At 37.8% G+C, this 25,562-nt stretch overlaps 2 protein-coding genes across 4 annotated transcripts in view; one reads left to right on the top strand and one right to left on the bottom strand.

Moving 5' to 3' along the window:
- The first annotated feature begins 4,628 nt into the window (after window positions 1-4,628).
- On the top strand, window positions 4,629-12,507 carry LOC129266144 (uncharacterized). Its single transcript, XM_054903987.2, has 4 exons — window positions 4,629-5,939; window positions 6,759-6,827; window positions 8,951-9,040; window positions 9,790-12,507. Exons 1-4 carry the CDS (start codon window positions 4,701-4,703, stop codon window positions 9,841-9,843), a joined length of 1,452 nt encoding a protein of 483 aa, XP_054759962.2. The 5' UTR covers window positions 4,629-4,700; the 3' UTR covers window positions 9,844-12,507.
- Window positions 12,508-13,938: 1,431 nt separating this feature from the next.
- Window positions 13,939-25,562, bottom strand: part of LOC129266557 (uncharacterized) — a 182,488-nt gene continuing 170,864 nt past the window's right edge. For all 3 annotated transcript variants that reach the window (XM_064104023.1, XM_064104024.1, XM_064104025.1), the window contains 10 exons: window positions 25,260-25,454; window positions 24,311-24,475; window positions 23,320-23,483; window positions 22,411-22,573; window positions 21,752-21,968; window positions 21,166-21,387; window positions 20,121-20,509; window positions 19,180-19,392; window positions 18,039-18,199; window positions 13,939-17,372 (listed from right to left, as the gene is read on the bottom strand). In XM_064104023.1, the coding sequence (XP_063960093.1) occupies window positions 17,051-17,372; window positions 18,039-18,199; window positions 19,180-19,392; window positions 20,121-20,509; window positions 21,166-21,387; window positions 21,752-21,968; window positions 22,411-22,573; window positions 23,320-23,483; window positions 24,311-24,475; window positions 25,260-25,454 (2,211 nt within the window). In that variant the 3' untranslated portion in view covers window positions 13,939-17,050. The remainder of the gene's footprint in view (window positions 17,373-18,038; window positions 18,200-19,179; window positions 19,393-20,120; window positions 20,510-21,165; window positions 21,388-21,751; window positions 21,969-22,410; window positions 22,574-23,319; window positions 23,484-24,310; window positions 24,476-25,259; window positions 25,455-25,562) is intronic.

The following is a 25,562-nucleotide window of genomic DNA, read 5'->3' as shown; positions in this document are numbered from 1 at the left end:
AGTACGTTTACAGGCACCGCACCATCACCGTACAGTGTAGGTAGTAATATTACAACAGTATAATATGCTCTAAGTGTTGTTTAGATGCGACAATATTGACCAGTGTAAATAATGTTGGTGCTAACAGAAACAAGCCAAATGCACACTTCGGGGAATACTACATATATATTTTTTTCTATCTATTTCATGTTTTTATTTATTTTTATTTTATTTTGTACAAAACAGTAAAGAATACAATAATAGAGAAAGATTTGCTTCCGCGAATAATTCTTAACGAAATAAAAACATATTTGTCCATTATCGCAATACTGTAAAACGCAGTCTAAAATTTTATACAACGCTGTTTACCTATATGAACCTTGCAATAGTTTTTCAACACTTTAAGCAACCATGCTTCATTATTGAGAATTAAATATTACAAAATTAAGCTCTGTTGCTTAAGGTTTTAAACACTTGTTAAACAACCATATGCTTCATTATTGAGAATTGAGAATTAAATATTAAAAATTATACTTTGTTGTTTAATTTTTTTAGACACTTTTAAAAACTGTTTAAACAGCGAATGTCAGGTTTAAATTATAAACAGTACCGTTGTATAAAAAATGTAATCGGCGTTTTCACTGTGTCGAAATCATGGGATTTTTACATAGTTTGCAAATATGCAATTACCATAGTTACGTAAATTCGAGGCTATTAAAGGAGAGAGTTATTCAACAAAAGGTTTGTGCATTTTTGGTGACGTCCCGGGGAGACGTCGACTGGGAAAAGGAGAACTCCTCATATAAAAGAATGACAAGGAAACGAATTTCAACGATTCTAAAACCGTTAAAAGACCATTACTTGAATCGTGGACCATGCCTAAATGCTCAGTCGAGACGAAAACAACTATTTTCAGTAAAGTGAAGTTAGGGGTTTTTGCGTTTAAGTGAAGATACTCAAGAATGTATGAAAACAGTCAACTTAAAACTCGTAATCTAAAAAAAAACGGATAGCACACGGCATGATGTTTTTGGTTTACAGAAAGTGCGTTTTTCAGGGAAATTTGAGTATTCTTATAAAATAAACAAGTCAACAAAACGATGGGGAAAACAAAATGATCAATTTAGATCGAAACAATTTTTTTTTTCATTGCTATCATTATGTTATTTGGAAGTCAGATATGAAATAAAGCAATATTAAACCAGTTTGCAAAATGATATTTTTTAATGCATAAAACAGTTGTCACCGAATATTTTTTCGCGAAACATTTGTTGATATTCTCAGTTTGTTGTTTTTAGAAGATCTTTGTTCCTTTAATATTCATCACAAAATGATATTGTACTGATCCTGTGTTGGGAGATGTAATGATGAAGAAGTCTCTTATGAAAAATTAAGAGAAACTTATTTTGATATATCTTTTGATTTATGCTTGTGGCTATCTTAATAGTTGACTATTATTATGTGGAAGAGTAAACATCAACGATACAGAAGCGACTGCACTTCTAAATAAAGTAAGGAATTTATTTCGATAGCATCAGCTGTCAGGCGTATCCTCTGTATCAATAGTTGATCCCTCCCCCTCCCCCTCTCACCACCTACAAATCGAAATGCGATCGAATGCATTGGCAAGAAATCCGGATTTAAGCTCCCTCCCTACCCCAAGGCGGTTTGCTACCCGAGAAACCATATCAAATTAATCCATGTGTAATTATTATTGTAATTATTAGTGATCTAAATGCTTTTTATAATCTCCCCGCTTCGGTAAATTTGTGCCTTGTAAGGATTTAAATTATTCAAAGAAGAACATAATACCGAAGCCACCCAAATACCACTAAAAATATAACTCTAATTTGCACACCGGTGTTTTCTTAATGTAAATCATGTAGCCCCTGAATGCATCCAAATAAGGGGCTGATTAGTTCTGGAATTAATTTTCTACTCTCAACGAACTGGCCTTGCCTCTGGAATATGTGCTTGGTGTAAGTAAATTATTCATACTGTAGGTCATTTCTTTTTTAAAGTTACTGAGAGAAGGTCGGAATCATAGTCATTTCTCCACTCGTTAATAGCGAGTTTTTGCAATCACGACTGGGATAAACTCTACAGCATACAAAATACAATTCAAATGATAATGAACAGCTTTGTGGTCTTTGTCGAAAATTGGTGAACCTGGGAAGCGTTACATGGAGGACTTGTCGGACGTTTTATCCGGCAAGTTTTTGTTTTATCCGACAGTTACCATAGTAACAGTGCCTCTCAGCCAATCAGAATCAAGGAAAGTTGTCAGATCCGACAAATTGTCGGACAAAAATGTTGATGAAACGCTCCCCTGTTTAGCTGACCGTCATTAGGTTCTGAGCTGACGAAATATTGTAAATACATGTATGTCGTTTGTCCAGAGTCCAGAACGAAAATGTTGTTTTGATTCACCAATTTTCGACAAAGACTACTTCGTCATGAAAGGATTTTTTTACAACAGATTTTCTATGTTGTATAAAAAAAATGAAAAATTATAACTATTTAAAACAGACTACAGACGTTTGATTATAATGTTTCAATGCTGCTTTTATTCAGATCCTTGCATGGTATAGGCCTACCATATTCCCAGGTACGTTACAAGGACATGGCAACGTAATTACATGTGACATTGTTGTTACTGTAGCTTAATTCATGTTATTGGATGTATGAAAAAAATTGTATTTTTTAAAAACAAACTATACAGATCTTTGATTTTTATGTTTCAATGCTGCTTTTATTCAGATCTTAGGATCCTTGTTCCTTGATATAGGCCTACCATATTCCCAGGCAGGTTACAAAGACATGGTAACGTAATTATGTAAACTCATGTGACAGCGCTGTTACAGTAGCATGGTTCATGTTAGTGGGTGAATGGAAAAGTGTGAAATTTTGATGGATTTTTCCTCTAAACACTCCTGAGAAGATTGCATTGGGGTTTTATATTCGGCTCAAGCATCGACCGACGCTCGATTGAGAGCGCGATTAAAAGAGGTGGAATCAATAGTGATTGTTACGTAACAATGCCTTAAAGACCGTGAAGACTGGTGCGATCGATGTAATGTATTCGGATCACAATGTTCGTACATTCTGTCCAAGTCATTGTTGTCAAGTATTAATGTAAGTGCAATTAACTTGAGATGAAAAGAGTTTTATATGGCGCTTGGAGACTTTCTGGCATATGGGCCTATTTAGAAAAAAAAAATACAATTGAAGCTAACCTATACAGGCCTATCTTTCGGGAGAGATCGAGTGTATGTTTTAATTCAACAACTCTCTATGAACAGTGCAGTCGTTTTCCCGTACATAATAACCATTAGAAGGCCTGTAACGATATTTTATAGGCCATATAATAAAAGAAAACTACATTTCTCACTGCAAAAATCATCTTTCTAAAGGAAACGTCATTTTAACTCAAACACCAACATCATCAACAACAACAACGATAACAACAAACAAAATAGCAGTGAAAACCCCCCCAAAACAACAACAACATCAACCCCTGGTCGAAATTCCAAAATGACTGACACAAAACACAAACGTAGTGTACTAACAGGTCATGGTGGATTTTGTTTAGTCCATGCGCTAGTCGACATCGATATTCCAGATATTAAAAAAAATAATTGATGATAAAGATTAAATGTCTCTAACTTTCATAAATATAATATTTTTGATAATTCAAGTAATATCCTCGCCTAAACGGCGGTATACACATGTATACTACATGGGCGCATAGATTATTAAGTTTAAATTTCGTCTCTTTGGCTTAATGCTGTTAGTCATTTCGTAACCTCCTATTTTCAACACCCGTATTTTGCCATTCTGTCTGGAGCCCCCAAATATCCACCGAATAGATCGTAGTTAAGCCAGAAGCAAATGGCATAAGTCTACGGTGATTTATAGCAAAGCCCCCTCCCCTTAAAAGAGAAGAAAAAAAAGAGGAGAAAATGGGTTATATCACTAACTCCACGAAGACTCGTCTAAGGACATCGCAGTAAAATGCACCAGCTGCAATGGAGGCTCTAGTACGGAAGCTTGAAATATAAGACGAGATAATTCATCGACTCTGGGCACTGCATTTGATTACAACATTCTAATGGTATTTTTTTACCAGATTGCTAAGAAATCATGAGTGCTTATTAGCAAGCAACCACAGGACCGACGGCTTAAAGTCCGATCAGAGGGACCTGAGGATTTAAATGCCTTACCAAAGGGCACTAGCGCACCAATTGTGAGTCGAACCCGGGTCACCGTAATACGAAACCCCGCTCTAACCGACTGAGCTATCGCGCTTGTATCATGTCCCTGTAGCTACTAGTTAGTCTATGCCTACTAGTTACTACCAAATAGATCTGTATGTGATTGATAATGTTTAGGCTTACGATTACTTGAATCAATAACTCGGAAACAGTAACACCGGGTTCCTGCTTCATAACGACTCTATTCTTGAAAAAAATGAGCAATTTCTTTAACAGATTGACTATAAGCCAATCAAACTTAATGATTTCAGTAGCTTGTAACTGCCATCGCAGGTTTGCTTTCATAGCATGTTTTATGAAACTTGCACCTGGTGTATGTCGCATTCATGAAATATGTAATTGATCATTATCATTGAGTGAGTAACTATTTATTCCATATTTTCCTTGTCCTTGCAGGCGTGTTAACTGATAGTTCGTCAGCTTGGAGTGAACTGGAGATTTGCCACGATGTCGCGAAGCAGTATATCACCCCTGGTCGAGAACGAGGCCAAGAACGAAGTTGCCAACGCGTGGACGAATGGAACAGCGCCCCCTATGACGCCCCAACGCAAAGAGCTTGTTGAACTACCACCCCTTAAACAATCAAATGGAACTCCACTAAATGGTACTCCACTGGTTAAGCGGCATATCGGAGCTCCAAAGGCCATGGAGACCACAGTGTCTTTGGAGATAGAAGAGAATGAAAAAGGGATGAGCACATTGGACTACAGGAAAGACATCGACATGGAGTTCTATCGTCTTCTTGGACCACTCATCAAGTGCATGTCATTCTTCGGACTATGGCATGGTTATGTTGTTGACCCAGTGCACAATCCGCCACCAAAGACTACTTTCAAGAGGATCTTTAACCAAAAGAACTACTGTATCTTTGCCCAGGTGCTCCTGTGGTTTAACACTCTTAGGTACGCTCCGGCATTCTTTGTTGGATCCTACATCGATCCGATCAAGCTTGTCCCAAAGGTCATTTTCTCCATCTTCACCCTGCAGTGCGCCCTCAACTCCTCCGTCTTCTTCTACTGTTTGTCCAAAAAGGACAAAGTGTCCATCTTCTTTCACCACTTCGAGTTGGCTATCCAGAGCAACCCTACAACGGCGGTGGATAAGACGTGGTTGAAGCGAGCCAGTTGGGCATGCACCGTGGTCGCCATCATCTTCATGATCGTCCACTGTCTCAACCAGGCTGCCAACGCCTATCTCCCAATCGAGACCTTCCGCAACAACAGCCTGGTTTTCATCGCCCCCATGTACTACAGCGCTCCGCTACACGCCTTCTTCGGCATCATCTACCTCTACAACTTTGCCGCTTGGATCTTCCCTCTTCTCTTCTTCGTCCTCATCTGCTTCATCCTCTCGCGCCAGTTCGTCAAACTTGATCAACGCCTCGAGAAATCCTTGCGCAAGGCCCGAATCGACGGGTGCTTCCCGAAGGATTTCGAAGTTCTCCGAAGACAGCACGAAGCGCTCGCTACAGCGTTGGACACATCCAATGATGGTCTCTTTACGTATGTGAACCTGGTGACCTATGCGACTATGGCCCCTCTAGCGGTGTTCTTACTGTACCGGATCATCACCTCACCGTCCTATCAACTTGGTCTCTCTGGGTGGTTCTTCTACTGGACTTGGATGATCAATATCTTTATCAATGTCATAATCGTTTCATGGATTGCTTCTATTACAAGTACTAAGGTAAATTCCCAGTCTGTCAGCAGGGCCCTGGGAACGACTTTTTTTTGGGGGGGGGGGGTGCTGAAGTAAATTTGACAAGCACAAAAAAAGGGTTTCGCTACAAATTTGACACACCACTTTGACACACCTACCAGAATTCCAGGGGATGCTGCCTATGGAAAATAATACACGCAGGGAAAATCTTGGGGGTGCTTCACCCCCCAGGGCCATGTCTACCAGTTAGTTTTTTTTTACCGCTTTCACCTAATAAGAAATATTATATGTTCACAGTGAAATGCATCTGAACTGTGTCTTAACTGTTTTTTAAAACTGTTTTAAGTAATGACTTGACTTTCCACAATCGGTTTATCTACAAAGTATACTCTTCTGATTTTACCCGACCTGATTAAAAATACTTACAAAGTGAAATGAATCCGAACTTTGCCAAACTGGATTCGAATTGTTAGTTTTCCACAAGCACTTTATCGACAGAATTTCCGTCATGTACACCAAAAGATAAAACGGGATAATACTGATTGATGAATACCCCCCCCCCCCGCAATATTACAGGGTCTACATATGTTTTGTTTATTAATCTATCTGTCGCAATTACTTTATCAAATTATTTTGTCCATATGATATATATATCGTTTCACCTCATTTGTTCTCTCTCTCTCTGTCTGGCTTTCTCCTCTCCCGTTCTTTCTCTTTCTCTCTCTATATATCCTCTTTTCATCTATCTCGAAATAACTCTTTGCTGATCTATTTCTTTCACACAATTTCCTTGTTTGGGGATTTTTTTAAATTCTACTCATGAATATCTTCTTTATATCTGTGCAGGCCCACGATCCAAGAGAAAGACTTTTCTTGGTAAACCTATGGAATATTACCAACGAGGAAATTATGCAGGTGAGAAAACAATGGTCTAGCTTTAACCGAGGTCACATTTCCCTTACCTTGTACACACGGTGAGACGGAAACTGCCGTTTTACCACCAACCACATAAATAAAGCTGGTACAAATATGATAAAAATTGAAGTTTTCGACTCGCCGTATGATGGGGTGTCCAAACTTCGCGCACTTTTCAAAAATATTCATCAGGCTTAATTTTTTTCACAAAATATTCATAATATATACAAAACCAAGTCAAGAAATAGTTACCACATTGACGGCAAGATCGTAAACTATAAAATCATGGACGAAAATGTAAAGTAGGTCAAGGGGATTCGCCGGTATCGCGATCTCAAAATTCTATTCCGATCGGCGAATGCGCGCTGTGCTGGAAAAGCGTTCAGAAAAAGTGTGACCTAACTTCGCGGACCAAAGTTTTTGTGGACATTTAAACAAAAGCTCAAGCTCAAAAAGTGAAATATTTATATCAGATTGATGGCAAAATGCTATAGAATCGGTTAGTACCACATTTAACTCACATTTTTGATGATTTCTGCTTGCAAAATGGTGATATCGTAATGCTTGTTGAGAATATCAGATTTCTTCAAAACGGGCGCTAACGGTGACAAATTTGCCGATCTTTTGCCAATATTTTCATGAATACTGAACTCATCCTAAAGAAACTTACACCAAAGGGTAATTTTAGGTCGCTTTTCACGTTGATGATGTCAGATTTTAAGGATATTGGCTAGTTTTTTAGATAATGACCGTCCGCGAAGTATGGACACGCGCGAAGTTTGGACTCACTGCCATACTGCCAACGTAGGCCAAATGTGAATGCGCCATTACTCCTTGGCCCGTATTCTGAAGTCGGGTTCAATTTTAACAATGGTCTAACTCTGTGCTAAAAATTATAGCAAGCCAAACATGTCAAAATGTGGTTCATATAGTATGTTTTTTATGTTCTCTGTGCTCTTTCCTATGAGTCGTTTCCAGAAGACAGCTATCTTATTTACCCTTCCAAGGCAGTTAAGAATGAGTTGATTCATTGAACCTCTTCCGTTATGAACTTTTGTCGCAACAGGCTATCCATAGTTAAACCACAGCTTAAAACCAGAGTTTAAATCAAATCTGACTTCAGAATACGGGCCATGAAGTTTATCTCAATCGTACAATTGTTTTGTGTTATTTTGTATGGGTTTCACTTTGTAAAATAGTCATTATTGTTACTTGCTGACAAAAAAACAAAACATAAAAAAATAACAAAACAAACATCAATCGATTATGATTGTACACTTTTTTGATATTTCCACGATATCATCTAGCGTCATGAAAAAGCGAAAATGAAACTCAAGTCCTTGCAGTTATCATGCTTTCGACTTATGTGTCCCTTTTATTATTGTCGACCTATCCATCGACTCCTTGATTCATTCATCATCCCTTTTAATCAACTATTCATTCATACATGGTTTATTAACACCAATTATTCTTAATGGATTTTCTGCTACTATTTTCTTCTGAACTTGCTGGTCCCCGTTGCCAGGTAGTTATTGATTTTGATATTGTCCCCTCATCAAAAAGAATTGTATATCTGATTATATCAAATGGATCCCACCAGCAGCTTGGCCTGACACGGAACTGACAATACTTGTGGTAGATGATAGATAACCCCTTTTCATAGGATGTCAAGGCTATTCTTTTGATATGGCGCTCTTTGGGCATATACCATTCAAAGCGCACAAGACCAAAATTTAACTCCACAAAGGTTTTGTGGAGATTAACCTAATTTCAACTGGACTTTTCAGACTAGCTATGATTTAATTAATATAAGACTGAGGTTAAATCAGGGACTACTAATTGAATTAGGATTCGTTTCATTTCTTAGTCTTATCGATTCTATTTTTTCGGAATCAGATCACACAACTCAATATTTGTTGATCTAAAGTTCCTCTCTTTAATACACAAACACGATTATGTCAACAACAATTTCAGCTTGACTTTAATCTCTTGTAACTTTTTGTAAGACCGGGCCTGGATATCAATAAGATAATTTTAAGTGAACTACACTGAGTTTTCTTTATGTCGTCATGATATTCATATAATTTTTAAATATGTATATGTATATATGTTTTTTTCTTCAGATGAATGTATTCCTGAACAGAGTTAGCGGGGATCCTATGGGATACACGATATTTGATCTGGTTACCATTACAAAACCTTTCATATTAACGGTAAGTGCATGACTGTAGACATATCTTTATGTTAAAAGAAATAAAATCACGATTCATTCCGTTTATGGATACTGATGGTAAAATATTTGGAGCTAATCACGAGATCCCCCCCAAAAAAAGAAGTCAGAGACAGTGAGCAGAGGAAGGCAAAGATGGTAGAATTAAGACAAAGAAGAAGATGCACTGCAAAACGCCGGTGCTAATTTAACACCAGCTCGGTATTTATATAGGAAAACACCAGATAGGCATTTAAACAGCTAATCAGTGGTAACCAATATCGATTAGATTTTAAACTCTTTTCTTGTGTTTTCCGATACAGATACCGGGCTGGTGTTAAATCAACACCGGTGTTTTTGCAATGTGGAGAGAGTTTGAAGATTTGGAAAGGGAGAGAGAAGGAGGGGGGAGGGGTGAGAGAGTATGGAGGAAGTTATGATGGATAGGGTACAAGATTAAAGTTTATTTTTTAGAAATTTATCAATGCTATAATAGGGTTAAAAGTGCATTAAAATATGATTTGATGTTAAATAGCGAAACCCAACATTTTTCTTTTGAACATGTGTCTTTATGGAGCCAAAAGACAATTTCCTATAAAATGAAAATGTTCTCTTTGATTCAGAAAAAATGATAATAAATATCCATTTCACTTCAATTCGACCTACTAGTAATTAATTTCAAATTTATTATTCATGAACACTGGATGAATAAAAAGTAATTGTTAATATTTTCCGTCTTTCTTTCACTCTTAGATTGGCGGTCTCCTCCTTACTTTCTACGCCATCATCTCCGAGTTCAATGCATGAAAAGGAAAATGGTTTCCACTTCACTTTGAGCGGTTTTGTACTCCATTTAGAGTGGTTACCACTTCACCTCGAGTTGTTTTCACTTCATTTAGAGTGGATTTCAGTTGTTTGAGCGTCGACCATTTATTTTTACATTTGATGTCACTACATTGTCACATTCCGACCATTTGATGTCACTACATTGACATCAAATTAATCTATTCGGAGAGAAATTTCGCTACTTCAATCTCTTCTATTTGCTCCAGAGTTAAATTGGTAAAACCGGAGGAGGAGGACGATCAGTCCTCTGATATTGCACGGGGTGAAGAAGAATAAGGAAACAAAAAAAAACCCAGAAAAATTTGGAGAAGAAAAAACATAAATGAAGTATATGGAAAAAGATCCTCTTTCAAGGGACTTGAATAACTCGTAAATGTTTTAACCGAAAACTAAATGGAATTCGTTTATCGGTCACCCCAACACCTCCCTCATCCCCCCCCAAACGAACGACCAAAGAGGCACCCCCGTTTGTACTCTTACCCACAAACAGGCGTGTTTCGTTCCACTTCCCGCCAAAAATCGAAACACAATTATGATTGCCAAACTCAAATTTAATGCTGCGAAATTGATGCCAAGGACTGATTGAATCTAGCCGTTTGCAGATTTTGTGATCAATTCTAAACCTCGGGATCTGTATTAGTGAATAACTCCCCTAAACAATGTTCGATGTAAGGGAAAGTCGTTTAATTAACACTTAATCGGTACTCGGACCCCATGAAGAGCCTCGTCATGACTGTATAAGTCACTAATGTTCCGGTTCTGAGTTGGTCGCGATTTTTTTTATTTTATTTATTTATTTATTTTTTTTTGGGGGGGAGGGGGTACATACAACATACTCAAGCTCGTTCCCTTATGTTCGCCCAAATGCTTTAAAACAATAAAAACGACATGTTATTAATAAGCAGCAAAGAGATAATATTTGGCCCTACGAGCAAACATTCCTTGCTCTCTTTTTTAATTCGCTGTTCATGATGTTGCTGCTGAATACTTTTGTCTACATCGTTGTCAGTATTTGCCTCACTTTTTCAAATTATCGCATTTTTACTGCAATATAATCTTTTATTTCTGTAAATATGCGTTAATGTCGTATAATATAGCATTGGCGAGTATGTATTCTACAGTCACGGTAGTGTTGTAAATTAAAGTTTAGTATAAGATTTTCTTGTTTAATTTTTTTGACAGAAACAATTAAGACACAAGTGAACAACTGTTTCAAAATAGTTTTGTTTCCTGAATGAATATCATGCATTGCTGAGAATAGTTGGAGCCACCTACTGCTATGGCCTATGTGTATATGTACATTCCTTTTGCTTGCCTTATGTCTTTCAAATATAACTAGAATTTATGAATATATATGTTGTAAGCTAGTGTGTCTTATATTTATCATTATAGTGTTGCTTTTTAAAAGAAATCTTATTGACAGTAAGTAGGTAAAGTAGTTTTGATTTGGACATTTACCGTGTCAAACTATTTTTTTGAGAAAAAGGGGCATTACATGTAGTGAATTGAAGTGCAAGCCTAGATGTTCGCCATTTTGGATAACTGACACGAATTTACGTCTCACGTGACGTACCAAAGTAGTTGGGGACAAAATGTTGTGTGCAGGATATATTTCATTAGAAGGTATATTTTATACAATGCGATCGGTTGCTAGGGCGAATGCCTTGTCATTATACTCCGATGATAATTGAAAGGGTGGAATTATATATCGTGTTTTAGACAAAGGAAACATTGGCCTGCGATTGTAAATACGACGATTCACACTCAACAATATCTAGTAAAACAGTGTATTGAGTAGTATTGAACAGGGGACAGTTTCATAAAAACTTGTTATAATAATAAATTTGCAATTAGCAGTTTAAAGCAACCGAAATCCTTTGATTTGATTGGCAGATGGTAAATTCATTATTGAAATTGTGCATTTATTATTATTTCAAGTCTTCATGATGGAACGGGTCCCATCAGGTCCTGGTCAATAATTAGGGAATTTTCGCACCAGGGCTCCGTAACACAAAGATTAGCGATCAATCGCTAAATGAACTGACCAATCAATATCAACGTTACACGCGCATTTGGTTTAAAATTCTGACCAGGGACCAATCAGTGCGGTTCTTTCATATTTGCAATCCATCGCAAACCTTTGTGTTACGGAGCCCAGGACATAAAAAATATATCGTCAAATGCCCTTCATGACAAAAATCAACCAAAAAGTCTTTGTCGAATTTGTGAATCAAACAGCAGTTTGTCCTGGACGCCTGACAAGCGACATACTTGCAATGTTTCGTGAGCTCCGTAACTTAGGACGAAACTGCTGTTCTAATACTCGACAAAGACCATTCATTGTAAATGACTGTTCATTGTAAATTTGATAGGCATTTTCAATACATTAACTGTGCTCTTGGTTTCGTCCTGCGTCGCGATGCAGGAACTCCCCACTGACATTTCAACAGAAAATGATCATCAATTATCCATGTCGTATAGGTTTGCTGTCAAAATCGTTTGATATGAATGTTTGGTGACACCATCGTGTATTAGCTGGTGATACGTACAATTTCATTTATATAATCACGTGGACTGTCTTGTAAAAGTTGTTGATATTAAATATTGACATTTTGATAGCTTAAATTGGTTTGGTGTGCGTGTTTTCGTCTCATTTGTCCGGGGAGAGGGGTTGGGGGGAGCTCAAGAGAAGGGATCAGGAGGAAAGGGAATTAAAGGGCGGGAGGGATGTGGGATAGAGAGGGATTGAAGATTAGGGCAAGTGGGACAGGAAGAAGGGGGGGGGGGGTATGGAGGGAGGAGACGAATAGAGAGGGAGATAAAGGGGGATACTAGGGAGAAAGGGAGAGGGGGAAACATACACGTTTGTGTTCAGTGAGTGATGGGGGGGGGGGGGTAGGGACAGAGGGGAGGGAAGGGGGGGGGGGGTGAGAGTCAGAATTGGGATCTGTTGAATAGCTCGTTCGATGATATCAGTACCCATTCACTGGTCCGTTGCTTCCATTATACTATCCAGAATAGAGTGGCAAGTGAAAGTCAGCTCTTTCAGACTCTTCTTTATTTTCATCCCTCACTCTTCCTCTCTTTTTTCAGTTTTGTCTTTTCATCTTTACCTGTCTCTCCCTCTCTCTCTCACAATCCCTCAAACTCATCTCTATCGTTTTTCCTTCATACCCCCCTCTGTTGTTTCCATCCTCACTCACTCGCTTTATGTAGAGTTCTTAGACGCATTCTCTCCCGCTCTATACACACAGCTACGTGTACTGGCGCAAATCCAAGCGGTGAACCTTTTGTTCGGGGGGGGGGGGGGGTCTATTGTTTCATCCCCCTCCCAGTTGAATAGTGTGACGTCACGGATTTACGCCAGTGCACACAGCCTCTCTTTCCTTTCAAGTCTGTCTCTTTCAATCTTCTGTCTACTGTATCTATTCGTCTTTTCCTTTCATTACCCGTCCCTCTCTCTTTTTCCTCTATTACTCTCCCCTCCTTTATGTGAAGTTCTCTCTTACACATTCTCTCTCGCTCTGTTCCCTTGCCTCCCCCTCCTTCCCTCTTCCCATCCCCCATCTATCTCTTCTCATATCTTTCTCTTTCTCTTGTTTTATCTTGCCTGTTTTTTTCTCTTTCTCAAAATCAGCCTAAATGCAAATTTTATTCATTCATTCTTTTTGGCAGCATGACCCAGCTAACTCTTTTTTACTTCTCATTTTAATAACACATTTTCCATTGAAAACAATCACTTTAAAAAACATTAGGAGATGGCAGGGGTGTGAGTGGTCACAAATAAAAAGGATCTGAAAAAAGCTGAAGAGTGTTGAAAAAGAAAGAGCTCCCATACTATTTGTACAGAGGAAAGCCAAAAATAAGTTGAAATTAAACTGAATATAAAAAAATAAAAAAAAAATAAAAAAATCTGAAATCGGCTAAAAACTGAACTCTCACACCCCTGAGATGGGGCAGGGGTTGTGGGGGGTAATTATTTGGCCCTCTACCCCTGTCATTACAAAATTAACTTCCTAAATGCAAACACAAAAAAAGTACACCAAAATACGAGATCTATATTACAGATGCTTTTATTTATTCCTAAGAAAAACAAACGAAACAAGGTACATGAAATAGGACGGAAAATGCACTCATATCATACAAAATTTTTCAAAAATATGTAAATAAACATAATTATCGACAAACTTTTCTGAATACATAGATTCTGTATAGATTTGTTCTTTGAATTTCAAATATAATACATTTCTGAGTAATTCCTATGAATTGTAAAATATACAAATATTCATATCATTTCTAATATACAGCTCTACAAGTAAAATTATGGAATGCATAGAAAAAAGTGATATTAAATTTGATCAAGGTGTATACAACAATCAAACACAAATTGGAAGAATAAAAAAAAAAAGGTTCATTACACATAGAGGAGAGCGTTTTATGAAACAAAAAGTCATTGATTTCCACTGACTGTTGTTATAAGCTACCGAAATGCTTGTACCTGATTGGCTCAGAGCAAATTTGTCAGTGAAACCGACCATTTGTTTCACAAAACACTCGACAGAAATACAACATTCCCTACAATGTTCAGCACACAGAAAAAGAATGAAATTCAAATACACTATTAGGAATAGGCAATAAAAACAATCTACAAATTTATCAAATTATAAACAAAAATTGACAATAAAAAGAAAGAGTCAATGATTTTCTTTTCCATTTTCAATCTCCTTTCCTCATCGCCATATGAAGATAAACATACATGGAAGTACATGAAAATATGGTGGATTTTTTTCTGTTTCATCTCCGAACAAGAACATCGCACAAGTGATACACAAATTATTTGAAATCATTAACAGAATACAATGAATACGAAAGACAATGTATAAATTATTCATTTGTTATTGTAAAATGCAGTGGAATTAGCTTTGCCAATGAAGACATATATTCAAGGTGTTTGATTTATATCCAATGTTTGGTCAATTTGCAACACAATTCAAGGTGATAATTCATTTTCTAGAAATTGTTCCTTGTAGAGCGATTACTTTGCGAATTACATCAGATCTCATCTTTTATAAGACACATGATAAACATTCCATCAATTATATTAAAATGATATGATTCTATTATTGCTTCTGAGTATCAGACATGATTAAATCGATCAATATTGAAATACAAATTCTCATCAACACTGATTAATTGCAAAATACAAATTTAAGTGCATATATATATCTGATCTGTGCATTTGTTACATTTTATTTTATCATAAATGATCCCCCAATAATATTTTTACTTGGATATTATTTAAATACATCATCCAATCTCCACTTGAATAAATGATCAAGTGCATATTTGAGCCCAGCACATGTACTATTAAATGATCCCATAATAACATTTGTTACTGGGATATCATTTCTCAACATTTTCAATCTCCATTCAGATAAATGTACAAGTACATATATGAGCTTTGCATCTGTGACTGTATTTGTGATTGTTTTTCATCTAAATGATCCCATAATTCCATTTAGTATTGCCAAATTATATAAATAAATTATTAAAACAATTGAACAACAATGTTGGACAATACTTGGTACAGGTACATTTCAAACAATTTGATTTTATGATTTAATTATTGATACAAAAATTATTTCCCCGCCCCCCTTTTTCTGAACTAAAAACTGATAACAAACTCTGGACGGAAATATCAGGGCATCAGATGAAAAGTTAAGAATAAACTAACCAAACCAAGATTAAATATAAATACCTGACCATCTAATGCCAGCCACAGCAATTTTCCCTTCACTTCTTACATTTCACGCAAAACTATTTCACAAGAATCTGACTAGGTGAGCGTGTGTGCACTAGAGCAAAATTTCTAAATATTTTGTATTCAAAAGTCATAAATTCTGTGTGCAGATATTCTCCATACTTTTTAAAGCATACATGTACATATAGGTGGGAAATTTAGAAAAGCAAATGTTTACAATGTAGTCTTACTCTACATGCATCAAAGTTCATACACACACACGTATTTAAAAAAAAGTTAATATATTTTAGACATGAGTCTGCAAATGTATTACAATAATTTTACATGTAGATATGTTGGGAAGTTTTTCATGCTTTCTTATATTCGACAAAACTGTTCTGCACATACCAAGAAATAATAAAACTACAGATTGGTGCATCTTTATCCAATGTGAGTATTGGTTCTCTACCACTTATTCTATTTGACACAAACATATTTCTCAGCTAATTCTTCATAAAGTTTTTAAACAAGATATAAATATGATAGTCTATGTTGAACAAACTGCACAAAACTTTCACTACAAAAACACAGTCACACAGAATATCTACATATAAAATATACACTAAGTTGATATCATTATATTCTTTGCACAAGTGATTTAATTATATACAAATCTCACATAGCTGTGTTCTTTCGTGAAAATATTCATTATATCCTTTGTTCTTTGTGATAAATAAAGATAATGTGTAGTATAGACAAATCTGGACGTCACTGTATCACACAAACAGTAAAAAAGGACGGGAGATTGACAGGAATGAATGGTATACACATTTAAAAAGGCACCAAGAGACGTTGATCGATGGAAATACACAATTTGGTCAATAAGTATTATTTCAATCAAATACTTAATCATTGATCGAATATAAAAATTAGGAGCATGATCCATAATTAAGAATTCACCATGTGAATAAAACTTCATGTGCTGAAAATAGTATATGTACATGTGTGTGTTCTGTAGAGGCAATTGTATTCACACACTGAAGAGTGATATATCAGGACAAAACTAGTAACATCAAAATTATGATGTATTATCATTGCCATAACCTTTTTGTCAAATAGGACTGGCACTTTAAAGTACAAAAATGCAATGATTTTGATGTAAAAAAAAATAAGGCTCTCATCGATTAAGGTGAATGCAGACAAGAGATATATATCTGCAAACATTGTTGTCGAAGTCAGGGGAGCAAGCACATATACAATGCAGTGTTCTCTATCTTCCTAGATAATGAAAACGCTTGACAATGAATTGTAAGGTGCTTTTTATGTGATGATTAACTATCAATAAGAGCAATTGAGAAGCGATAATTAGAGAAAGTTCACTTAGCAACAGAGCCTGCGAGCCCCGCCGTGGAGGGAAGTGCCCTTGACTTACGAAGCTGCTTCCTTCTCCTTGCGCTTCTTCGCAAGCTCCGCCTCCACCTGATCGATCTTCTTCGTCAGGTTGGTGATCTTCATGTCCAGCGCCGATGCCTGCATGCGGAGGACGTCCGCAGCCTTCTCGCCTTCGCTGGCTGCCTGGGGGCCTTCCTCGGCTTGCTTGATGCCTTCCCTGGCGGCCTGGAGATCCAGCATTGTCTTGGCCAGCTGGCTGTTGAGTTGGTCTAGGTGAGTGTTGGTCTGATTGATCTGTAAGTCGATGAGCTCACGTTGGCTCTTCAGACTCGATGTTCCCGTGATTTGGATGGTAGGTCTGGAAAATGAATAAAAGAGAGTCATTGCCTTGTTTACATTTGCTACAATCATCATACGATTTATTAGTCTGTGACTTTTATGGGGCATCATAAGGTGGCTATGGGCTACTTTTCTTATGTCTTCTTATGTCAAACGATTACATGACTTTAGGTATCATAGAGGGCAAAAGACAAAGCCATACGAAGGCCATACCGAGATTGTACACTTATCATACCTTGAGCGTAAGGAATCAATGTGATGTCTGCACTGACATCGTACAATGCCCCTTGCTCTGAAGCCGGTGTTGGTATTGACCTCAGGAAATATAACATATTTCCAGCAGTATGTGTCAATACCAATCCCAGCTGCATGTCAAGTATAGTGTTTTGACTGGTAGACTTCAACACCATACTTGTAATCACCAACTATATCATACACTACAGCTTCTAGTGCTTACCTCCTCCCATCGTCTTGTGTCTTAATAACTCTGAATTTCTTCCACAACACCGTACTTAAAATGAGGCCGGTGTTGGTGTAGACCTCAGAAAATATGGCATATTTCCATTAGTTTGTGTCAATACCTATACCAGCTTCATTTAAAAGTATGGTGTTGTGACTGGAAGCTTTCAACACAGTAATTGAAATCAGAAAACTATATCATAGACTAAAGCTTTATAGTGTTTACCTTCTGCCATCGTCTCCTTGAGTCTTGGTTCCTCTGAGTTCTTTGAGTCTCGTCTCGACAAAGTCCGAGGTTGATTTGAACCCTCCGTGTGTCACCATGTATTCCCTCAGCCTTGCCTTGGAAGACTCCTCCTGCTCCTCGGTGATGCGCTCCTTGATGTTCTGTGTCATAGCAACAAGATATTTACATTTATTGATTGAGATATAGGAGTTCCATTGATTACTGAATGCTGGTGTTCCCCAAGGATGTGTAATGGGACCAACCCTATTCAATAATAATGATAATAATAGTCAGTTCTTGTATAGCGCATAACACATTATGAATAACGTCTCTAAACGCTTCCAAAGGACTTGGATATTATTACCCCGGCTGTAGCTCAAGCAGCTATTAGGCGCTCGGCATTTCAAGGAATAAATTCAGGTACCCATTCACCTCACCTGGGTTGAGTGCAGCACAATGTGGATTAATTTCTTGCGGAAGGAAACTACGCCATGGCTGGGATTTGAACCCATGACCCTCTGTTTTAAAGTCCGGAGACTAATCCACTGGGCTACAACGCTCCACAACAAATTCAAGCATGCAATGGGTTAATCTGTTGACAACTGAATTCTGTGGGAGTAACGCCACAGTGCAAAGTGCAAATCTTGCTTTTCATGTATAATGAAGTATACAAATTGGACAAAGACAAAGGGGAACTTGAGATGTTGTTTGGTGAGAGGAACATCTATGTGGAACGGAGTAGCGTAATGAACCCAATATTTTGAGGCCAGACAAGGTGTACGGGGGAACATTTCTAAAAAGCTGCGATCAAGCGAAGCAAGCTAGCAAACTGTTGACTGTTGACAATACAAAAATCTAATTTTGCGTGATATATTTTCACATTAATTTCAGAAAATAATATCCGATTTAACACCTCTTTCTTTCCTTTTCTCTCTTGTTTATGAAAAATTTAGGGGATCAAAGCCTCCCCCCTCCACCCTAAACACTCCATCTGTACGCCTGTGTTTCAAGGGGACAAAACTGGATTCATAACTTTGGATAACTACTTCAAAATAAGCTATATAAAAATAGATGGAGAAGATATGCTATAGGTAAACAACCATCTTCAATAAAAAAAAAAATCCGACATCAAATTATTCACCTCCTTTGTAAAGTCATCCTTGTCAGTGTGCTTGACCCTGGTATCAATGAGCTCTGTAACGACGGCAGCCTTCTCGTTGCCTCCCTTGCCCTGTTTGAGCAGTGCCTCCAGAGGGCGCTTTCCTTTAGGCATCATGCCTCCCACGAGAGCCCGGGCACCCTGGGTGATCTTGGCCCGGGAGAAGAACATGTCTTGGCAAATCATTTTCATTCCCTGCAAGACAAAATAAAAACAAAACAGATCGTTTAAAAAAAATGAGCAACGAAAACAGGTTTTGAGTGTTCATTTTTGTAAGCATTTCCTCCCATCTTTGAATACATACAACCATGTAATCCTATGTGTAGCTGAGAACAAACCAACTGGGTTCTCTTGCAAAAGAACAAAATATTATTTGTGACATTTATTGCTCTCTCAAGAAGACACAAAATTATAAATTCAGCATCTACAAACTCAATTTTTTACAGCAAAAAAAAAAATCAACAATGCTGCAAGAAAACAGAAGTGAAACAGGAATGACCACATACTACTAGACATTACAGAAATTGTTTAAAAAAAATCAAATAAAAAGTTACAGAATAAATATCTGAGTACAACAAGAATATTTTTATGCTAATTTGTATGACATTTTTATCTTATATGCAAAATAAAGATTGATTTGAATTGATAATTTATCCAAGGTAGCTTTTCAGATATATACATGTAGCTGATAATCCAGCGGGCCCTGCACAATATAATGTTACATGTATTATGCCCTTCCCGTTCTAAAAAGCTGAGCAGCTGACAAGAAGGCAGAAAATCCCACTTTTCAAATCTTTGGTATGACTGGGTAGAGAATCAAACCCACAAGCTCCCATTGCATAGGGTGACACTGTACCACTGAGACACCATACCCGGTGTCATGACTTTTAAAAATAGACAAGTACAGCTTTATGACATCATACCTTGAAGAATTCTCTCAGGAAATACGGGTTGGTGTCGTCCGTGAGGTCGTTGACCTTGATATGAGCCAGACAGTGCACGATGACCATCACAAACTCTCCGACGGAATCCAGCCTCTCGTGACGAACAAACAAGATCTTCTTGGCGTGCTGGTAGAAGAAAGAATGCCTGAACATGTTGCGTTTGTAGTCGTTCTGCGGAAGCGACGACGCCAGGAGAAGCGTCACATCGGGCATGCGTAGCGTCAGGCGGAGGAGGCGGGTGACGAAGACTCCGAAGCGGTAGACGACAAACTGGCTCGGTGAGATGCTGTCGATGTCTAGAGGGGTGATTTCACTACCCAGAATCCATTGCGCATCCTTCAGGTCGATGAATGCATCGTTAACAGCACCTGGTTGAAGATACAGATAAATGAAAAAAACAATTTTAATGCTGAACTTGGTTTGATGAAGAACGAGGTGACAGCATTTTATTTAATCAGGGTAGCCACTTTAGTCATTAAAACTGCTCTACCAACGGGCCCTTTTATAAATTATTACCCTTCTGTTTTCGAGTTCATATGAAATTATCATTTGTTGTGTAGTTTGTTAAGTGTAGTAAAAATTGAGATAAATGTGGGTCAGATGTACAAAAATTCTATTTCAATTTATTTTTTATTCAAAATTGAAAACCATTATAAGGTAAAATATATATACAATGAAATAGAATGAGGAGACAGCTTAGAAGGACAATGAAATACTGCCACCAATATAAAAACAATAAAAACCAAGTAATATACAAGAACATAGTACCAGAAGAGAGAATATTTCAAATAAGTAACACAAATAAAATGTAACAAATTGGACATGTAACAAACCTAAGAAAGACATAACAAAATCTGAGCCTGATAATAATAAATAATTTTGTAAAAGTCTTGTAATTCTTTGTAAAAACTTTTAATGAAGGGCTTGATTTAATTTCTTCAGACAAAGAGTTCCAAATTTTTGGTCTTGAATAAAAAACTGAATTTAATGTTACTTTATGGAATTATAAAGAATCAAGACTGACCTTTGACACCGTCCTTGAATCCCAATGTGTCCTTGAGCATCTCCTCGATCTCTTTAAGATCAGTGAAGAACGGTGAAGCCATGAGAGCGGAGTACATGGCCTGGTTGACACCCTCGGGAAGATCAGGCTTCTCGTTCAACCCGTCCTCTATCCTCTGGGCCCAGTCGCCGGGGGTCTCGGGACGCCAGGCGTTCACGCTGTTCTGGTTCAGCTCGGACGCACCTAGGGAAGTAAAATGAGGAAATTTATCATTGTAATGCTCATATTGCATACACTGTATTGCGAAGTGACAAAGTAACCATTGTACACAAGTTTAAGATGGTGTCAAAACTTCTGGATGATGATTTTTTAAAGTGCATTTCCAATGTGGACTAAAAAAAGGGGTATGCTTGAAATATATATTTTACAGCAAACATCTGTACATACATGTACTTTGCCAAAGACTCCCAACTGTGCTTAATTGTATAACCGATTGTATCTTCTATTTTACTGGGCACATCTTTAACAGTGTAAATCACCAATACGAAGCGTTATACATGTAGAAATGATATCAGAAGACTTCAATAACAGCAGCTCTCTGATTTACCTTTCTGTTGAATGAGATTCATCTGATCCTGCGTCCTCCTCTCATCTACATCACTCTGGTTCTTTATCTCTCCTTGGATGCGAGCCATCTCCTGTTCCTGCTTCTTCTTCTTCCTGGCCTCCAGCCTGGCCTTGGTCCTGTCGGTGTTCCTCTGCTGGTCCTTCTGGAAGTTCTCCTCAAACCGTTTCATGTTCTCGTTGTGCTCTTGGAGGAGTTTCTGTAACGGGGTTGAGGTTGATGATTGGTATGTGAGTGTGAGTATTCAAGATGGTGTTATCATCTTCATTCTCATCGCTTTCATTATAATCACTGTGTCATCTTTGTAATCATGTCACTATCATTATCATAATTAATAATGATCATCCCTTATCATCTTGTCACAACCACATCAAAACATCAACATCATCACAATCATCATCATCACCGTCATTACTATCACTATCATCAAAATCAACAAGATAATTTCACCGATCTCCTCCTCATTACTATTATTATCATCGCCATCCTCCTCCTCTTCATTATTGTCTTAATAATTAGCATCAACATCATCACCACCATCAACACCTTTATCTTCATCATCATCATCATCATCATCACCATACCCACCACCTTACTCATCACCATCATCATTGTCATCATCCCTAGCATCCCTTCCTTACCTCTTTGGCGGCTTCATTGCCTTCGCTGTGTTTCAGCTCCTGCTGGAGACGTCTCTCCGCCTCTTCCTTCTGCTTCTCCTTTGCTCTCTCTTTCTCCAGCTGTCTCTTCCTCTCTCTCTCATCCTCACGGATCCTGTCATTCTCCAGCTCGGCTTCCAAGGCACTGAAAATTGAAAGAGGGATTGTCTGTCTTAACGCGGAATTTGACACCATTTTCATACAGATCACACACGGTCGAACCATGATAGATCAAGATGTACGGCTAGTGGATGTTATGTAATGCCACTGGAAAATGCCTGAGCAAAGTCCTTATCTCACTTTCCATGGCCTGACAGTTGCTCGAGGCTAATCAAGATTGGCAGAAGGATTTCTCGCTGGTCCACCAAGTTTGCTTCCTGCACAGATGTCTCTGTTACAGGTATTTCCTATGCTTTTCACAAAGTCGGGGGCCAGCAAATAATAATCCATGAAGGCTGATGAACAACTAATAACGATTATCATTGTCACGTCCTCAGTACTATAAGTACCTATAAGCATTCTTTCCATAACTACAACTAATACCAATCAAAGTTGGATCTAAAAAACAAACAAACCTTTTCCCAGATGATACAAAGTAAAACTATCAATTCACCATCACTACTATGAATGCCAAACATACCACTCATTCCACAAGAACATCTTAACAATAGTGTAGTACGTTTCACGTTACACCATGTATTTTTCGTGGGCAATTGTTGGTAGGAAGTTACAATTTCTTAACAAGCTGGAAAGACTATGGATTACCCTTCATAGTACTGCTCAGTCCTTGATATATCAGATTTAGGATGCATATTATTATAACACCCTTCAAGTAATCAATCATTTGTAAGTAGGACAATAAAAACACCATAATTTGTCTGAGTAACTTACGCAACTTCCTGCTCCATCTTGGCCTTTCTAGCATCGTCTCTCCTCTTCTTGTCCGCCTTGATGCGGTCAAGCTCTCCCTGCATCTCGGCAACCTTGGTCTGGCGGAACTTCTGGGCGTCGGCTGCTGCCTTCTCGGCCAGATCGGTGTATTGCTGGACAAGTGCCTGAGGAAAGAAAATGGATTTGGAGTGAAGTGGGCTTGATTTGGGGAGAAATTGAACCAAACTGAATACTATATGAATATAAATAAAATGATTAAAATGAATTGAGCCATTTTAATGATTGCACTGTAAGAAATAAACCTTTGTGATATTTCAATTCAATTTCAATTTTATTTGCTCATAAAAATCCATACAAAAACACTACATATACAAAGTATCGTATTCACAAAATAGAAAAACAACAACACCAAATAGAAATTAACTTTGGATTGAATATGAGAGGGACAGCAAGAAAGGAACAAGCCTTGTGATTAGCTGACCCTATCATGATATAAAACAAATAATGCCTATTTCTCATATCATACATGTATCAAACCAAATCAAATCGAAAAATAGCCTTCAAAACGTTTTTAAGGCTATTTTATAATTTTGCGGTACCAAACACTTATTTATGGACCAGTTCAAATCAAATTGAATGGATTCACATCAAATTAAATCAAAATCAAGTCAAATCACATGTTATATAAAATCAAATCAAATTGAATTGAATTAAATTATGTCACATCATATCATATCATATCATATATATATATTATCATATCATATCGTATCATATCGTATCATATCATATCATATCATATCGTATCATATCGTATCATATCATATCATATCATATCATATCATATCTGATATCATATCATATCACATATCATATCATATCATATATCATATCATATCATATCATATCTGATATCATATCACATCACATCACATCATATATCATATGAAATCAAATCAAATCAAATCAATGAAGAGGTTCTGATCTCTACCTCTTCTGGCGATAGATCCCTCATGGCTTCAGCAAGTTCTTGAAGTTGTTTCTCTCTGAGAGCGAGACGGGACTGAGCCTGCTTCACCTCTAGGGCTGGTAGACAATCCTTCATGGCCTGCTCTATCTTCTGGGCGGAGCCACGATCAAACTCGGCAAGTTGTTTCTATGGATGAACACAAATTAGAATCGGTATTCTTGTAAGCAGGTACTAATTGTAAATTTAAATGTAGAAGTATGCAATGAGGAAAAAAACATTTTTACTACTAACACCAATCGCATATTTTCATTATTTCTCTACCCCTGATACGTTATGACCACTTGTTATACTCCGATGCATGTCCTGTCTGTGTGTTTCTGCCAATCGTTTGTACCGCCATTATACCTCTTGTTACCCCATGACATTACCCCCCTTAATCTCACACAATCCTTCCTCTCACCTCATGTTACCTCTACTCACTACATGTAGCATTGCATCTCTAATCCCTTATACCCTAGTTTACTATCCCATCATATTACCACCCCTCCCCCCTCCTTGGTAAATTGCCAATTCGTCGACTGCCAACTCGTCCACTCACCACATAGTCTACCTTCATTTAGTCTAGTGCCATTCCGTCCATCATCATTTCAACTAATGACCATTTGGTCCAATAACCATTTGGTCCAATCATCACTTCCTCTAATCACCGGTTCTTCTATGACCATTCTGTCTAAGAACCAGTTGGTCAAATACCCATTTTCTTTTCATTCATTTCGCCCAATTAACACTTTTCCACTTAGACCAAATGGTTTGTGGACTAAATGGCTATTGGACCAACTGGTTATTAGATGAAATGGTGAGTGGACGAATTGATGATAGACCGAATTATGATAGTAGACGAGTTGGTAATTAGACGAATTGGCATTGGACCGATTGGAAATAAACCCCCTCCTCTCCCTTATGTCCTCACCTTATGTTGTCTCTGCAAGGCCTCCTTCTTATCCTCCAGCTCCCCGGGAGACATGGAGCCCGAGTTGGCTACCAGCTCCAGGAACTCCCTCTGCTGGGCCTCCACCAGGGCGTCCCGGTCCTTCTGGAGCTGCTCCGTCGCCTTGGCCTTGATGCGGGCCATCTCCACCTCCTTCTCCTGTTCCATCTGCTCCTCCTGTAGCCAAGAAAAGTGCAAGGATGATGACAGTTTGATTGAGATTTGCAGGAGAGATAGGAAGATTTAGAACACTAATACTGTATTCTGAGGACTGTAGGGAAACAG

The sequence above is a fragment of the Lytechinus pictus genome, chromosome 8 (assembly GCF_037042905.1).
Source record: "Lytechinus pictus isolate F3 Inbred chromosome 8, Lp3.0, whole genome shotgun sequence".
In the NCBI taxonomy this organism is placed as follows: Eukaryota; Metazoa; Echinodermata; class Echinoidea; order Temnopleuroida; family Toxopneustidae; genus Lytechinus; species Lytechinus pictus.
The sequence above is the reverse complement of the archived record's forward strand: the minus strand, read 5'-3'. Positions and strand labels throughout refer to the sequence as shown.

Excerpts from the sequence above, each read along its gene's own strand:
- LOC129266144 (XM_054903987.2), top strand. The coding sequence starts at position 4,701 with ATGTCGCGAAGCAGTATATCACCCCTGGTCGAGAACGAGGCCAAGAAC. Across the intron at positions 5,940-6,758 it reads CTTCTATTACAAGTACTAAG|GCCCACGATCCAAGAGAAAG; the intron begins GTAAATTCCCAG and ends ATATCTGTGCAG. Across the intron at positions 9,041-9,789 it reads CAAAACCTTTCATATTAACG|ATTGGCGGTCTCCTCCTTAC; the intron begins GTAAGTGCATGA and ends TTTCACTCTTAG.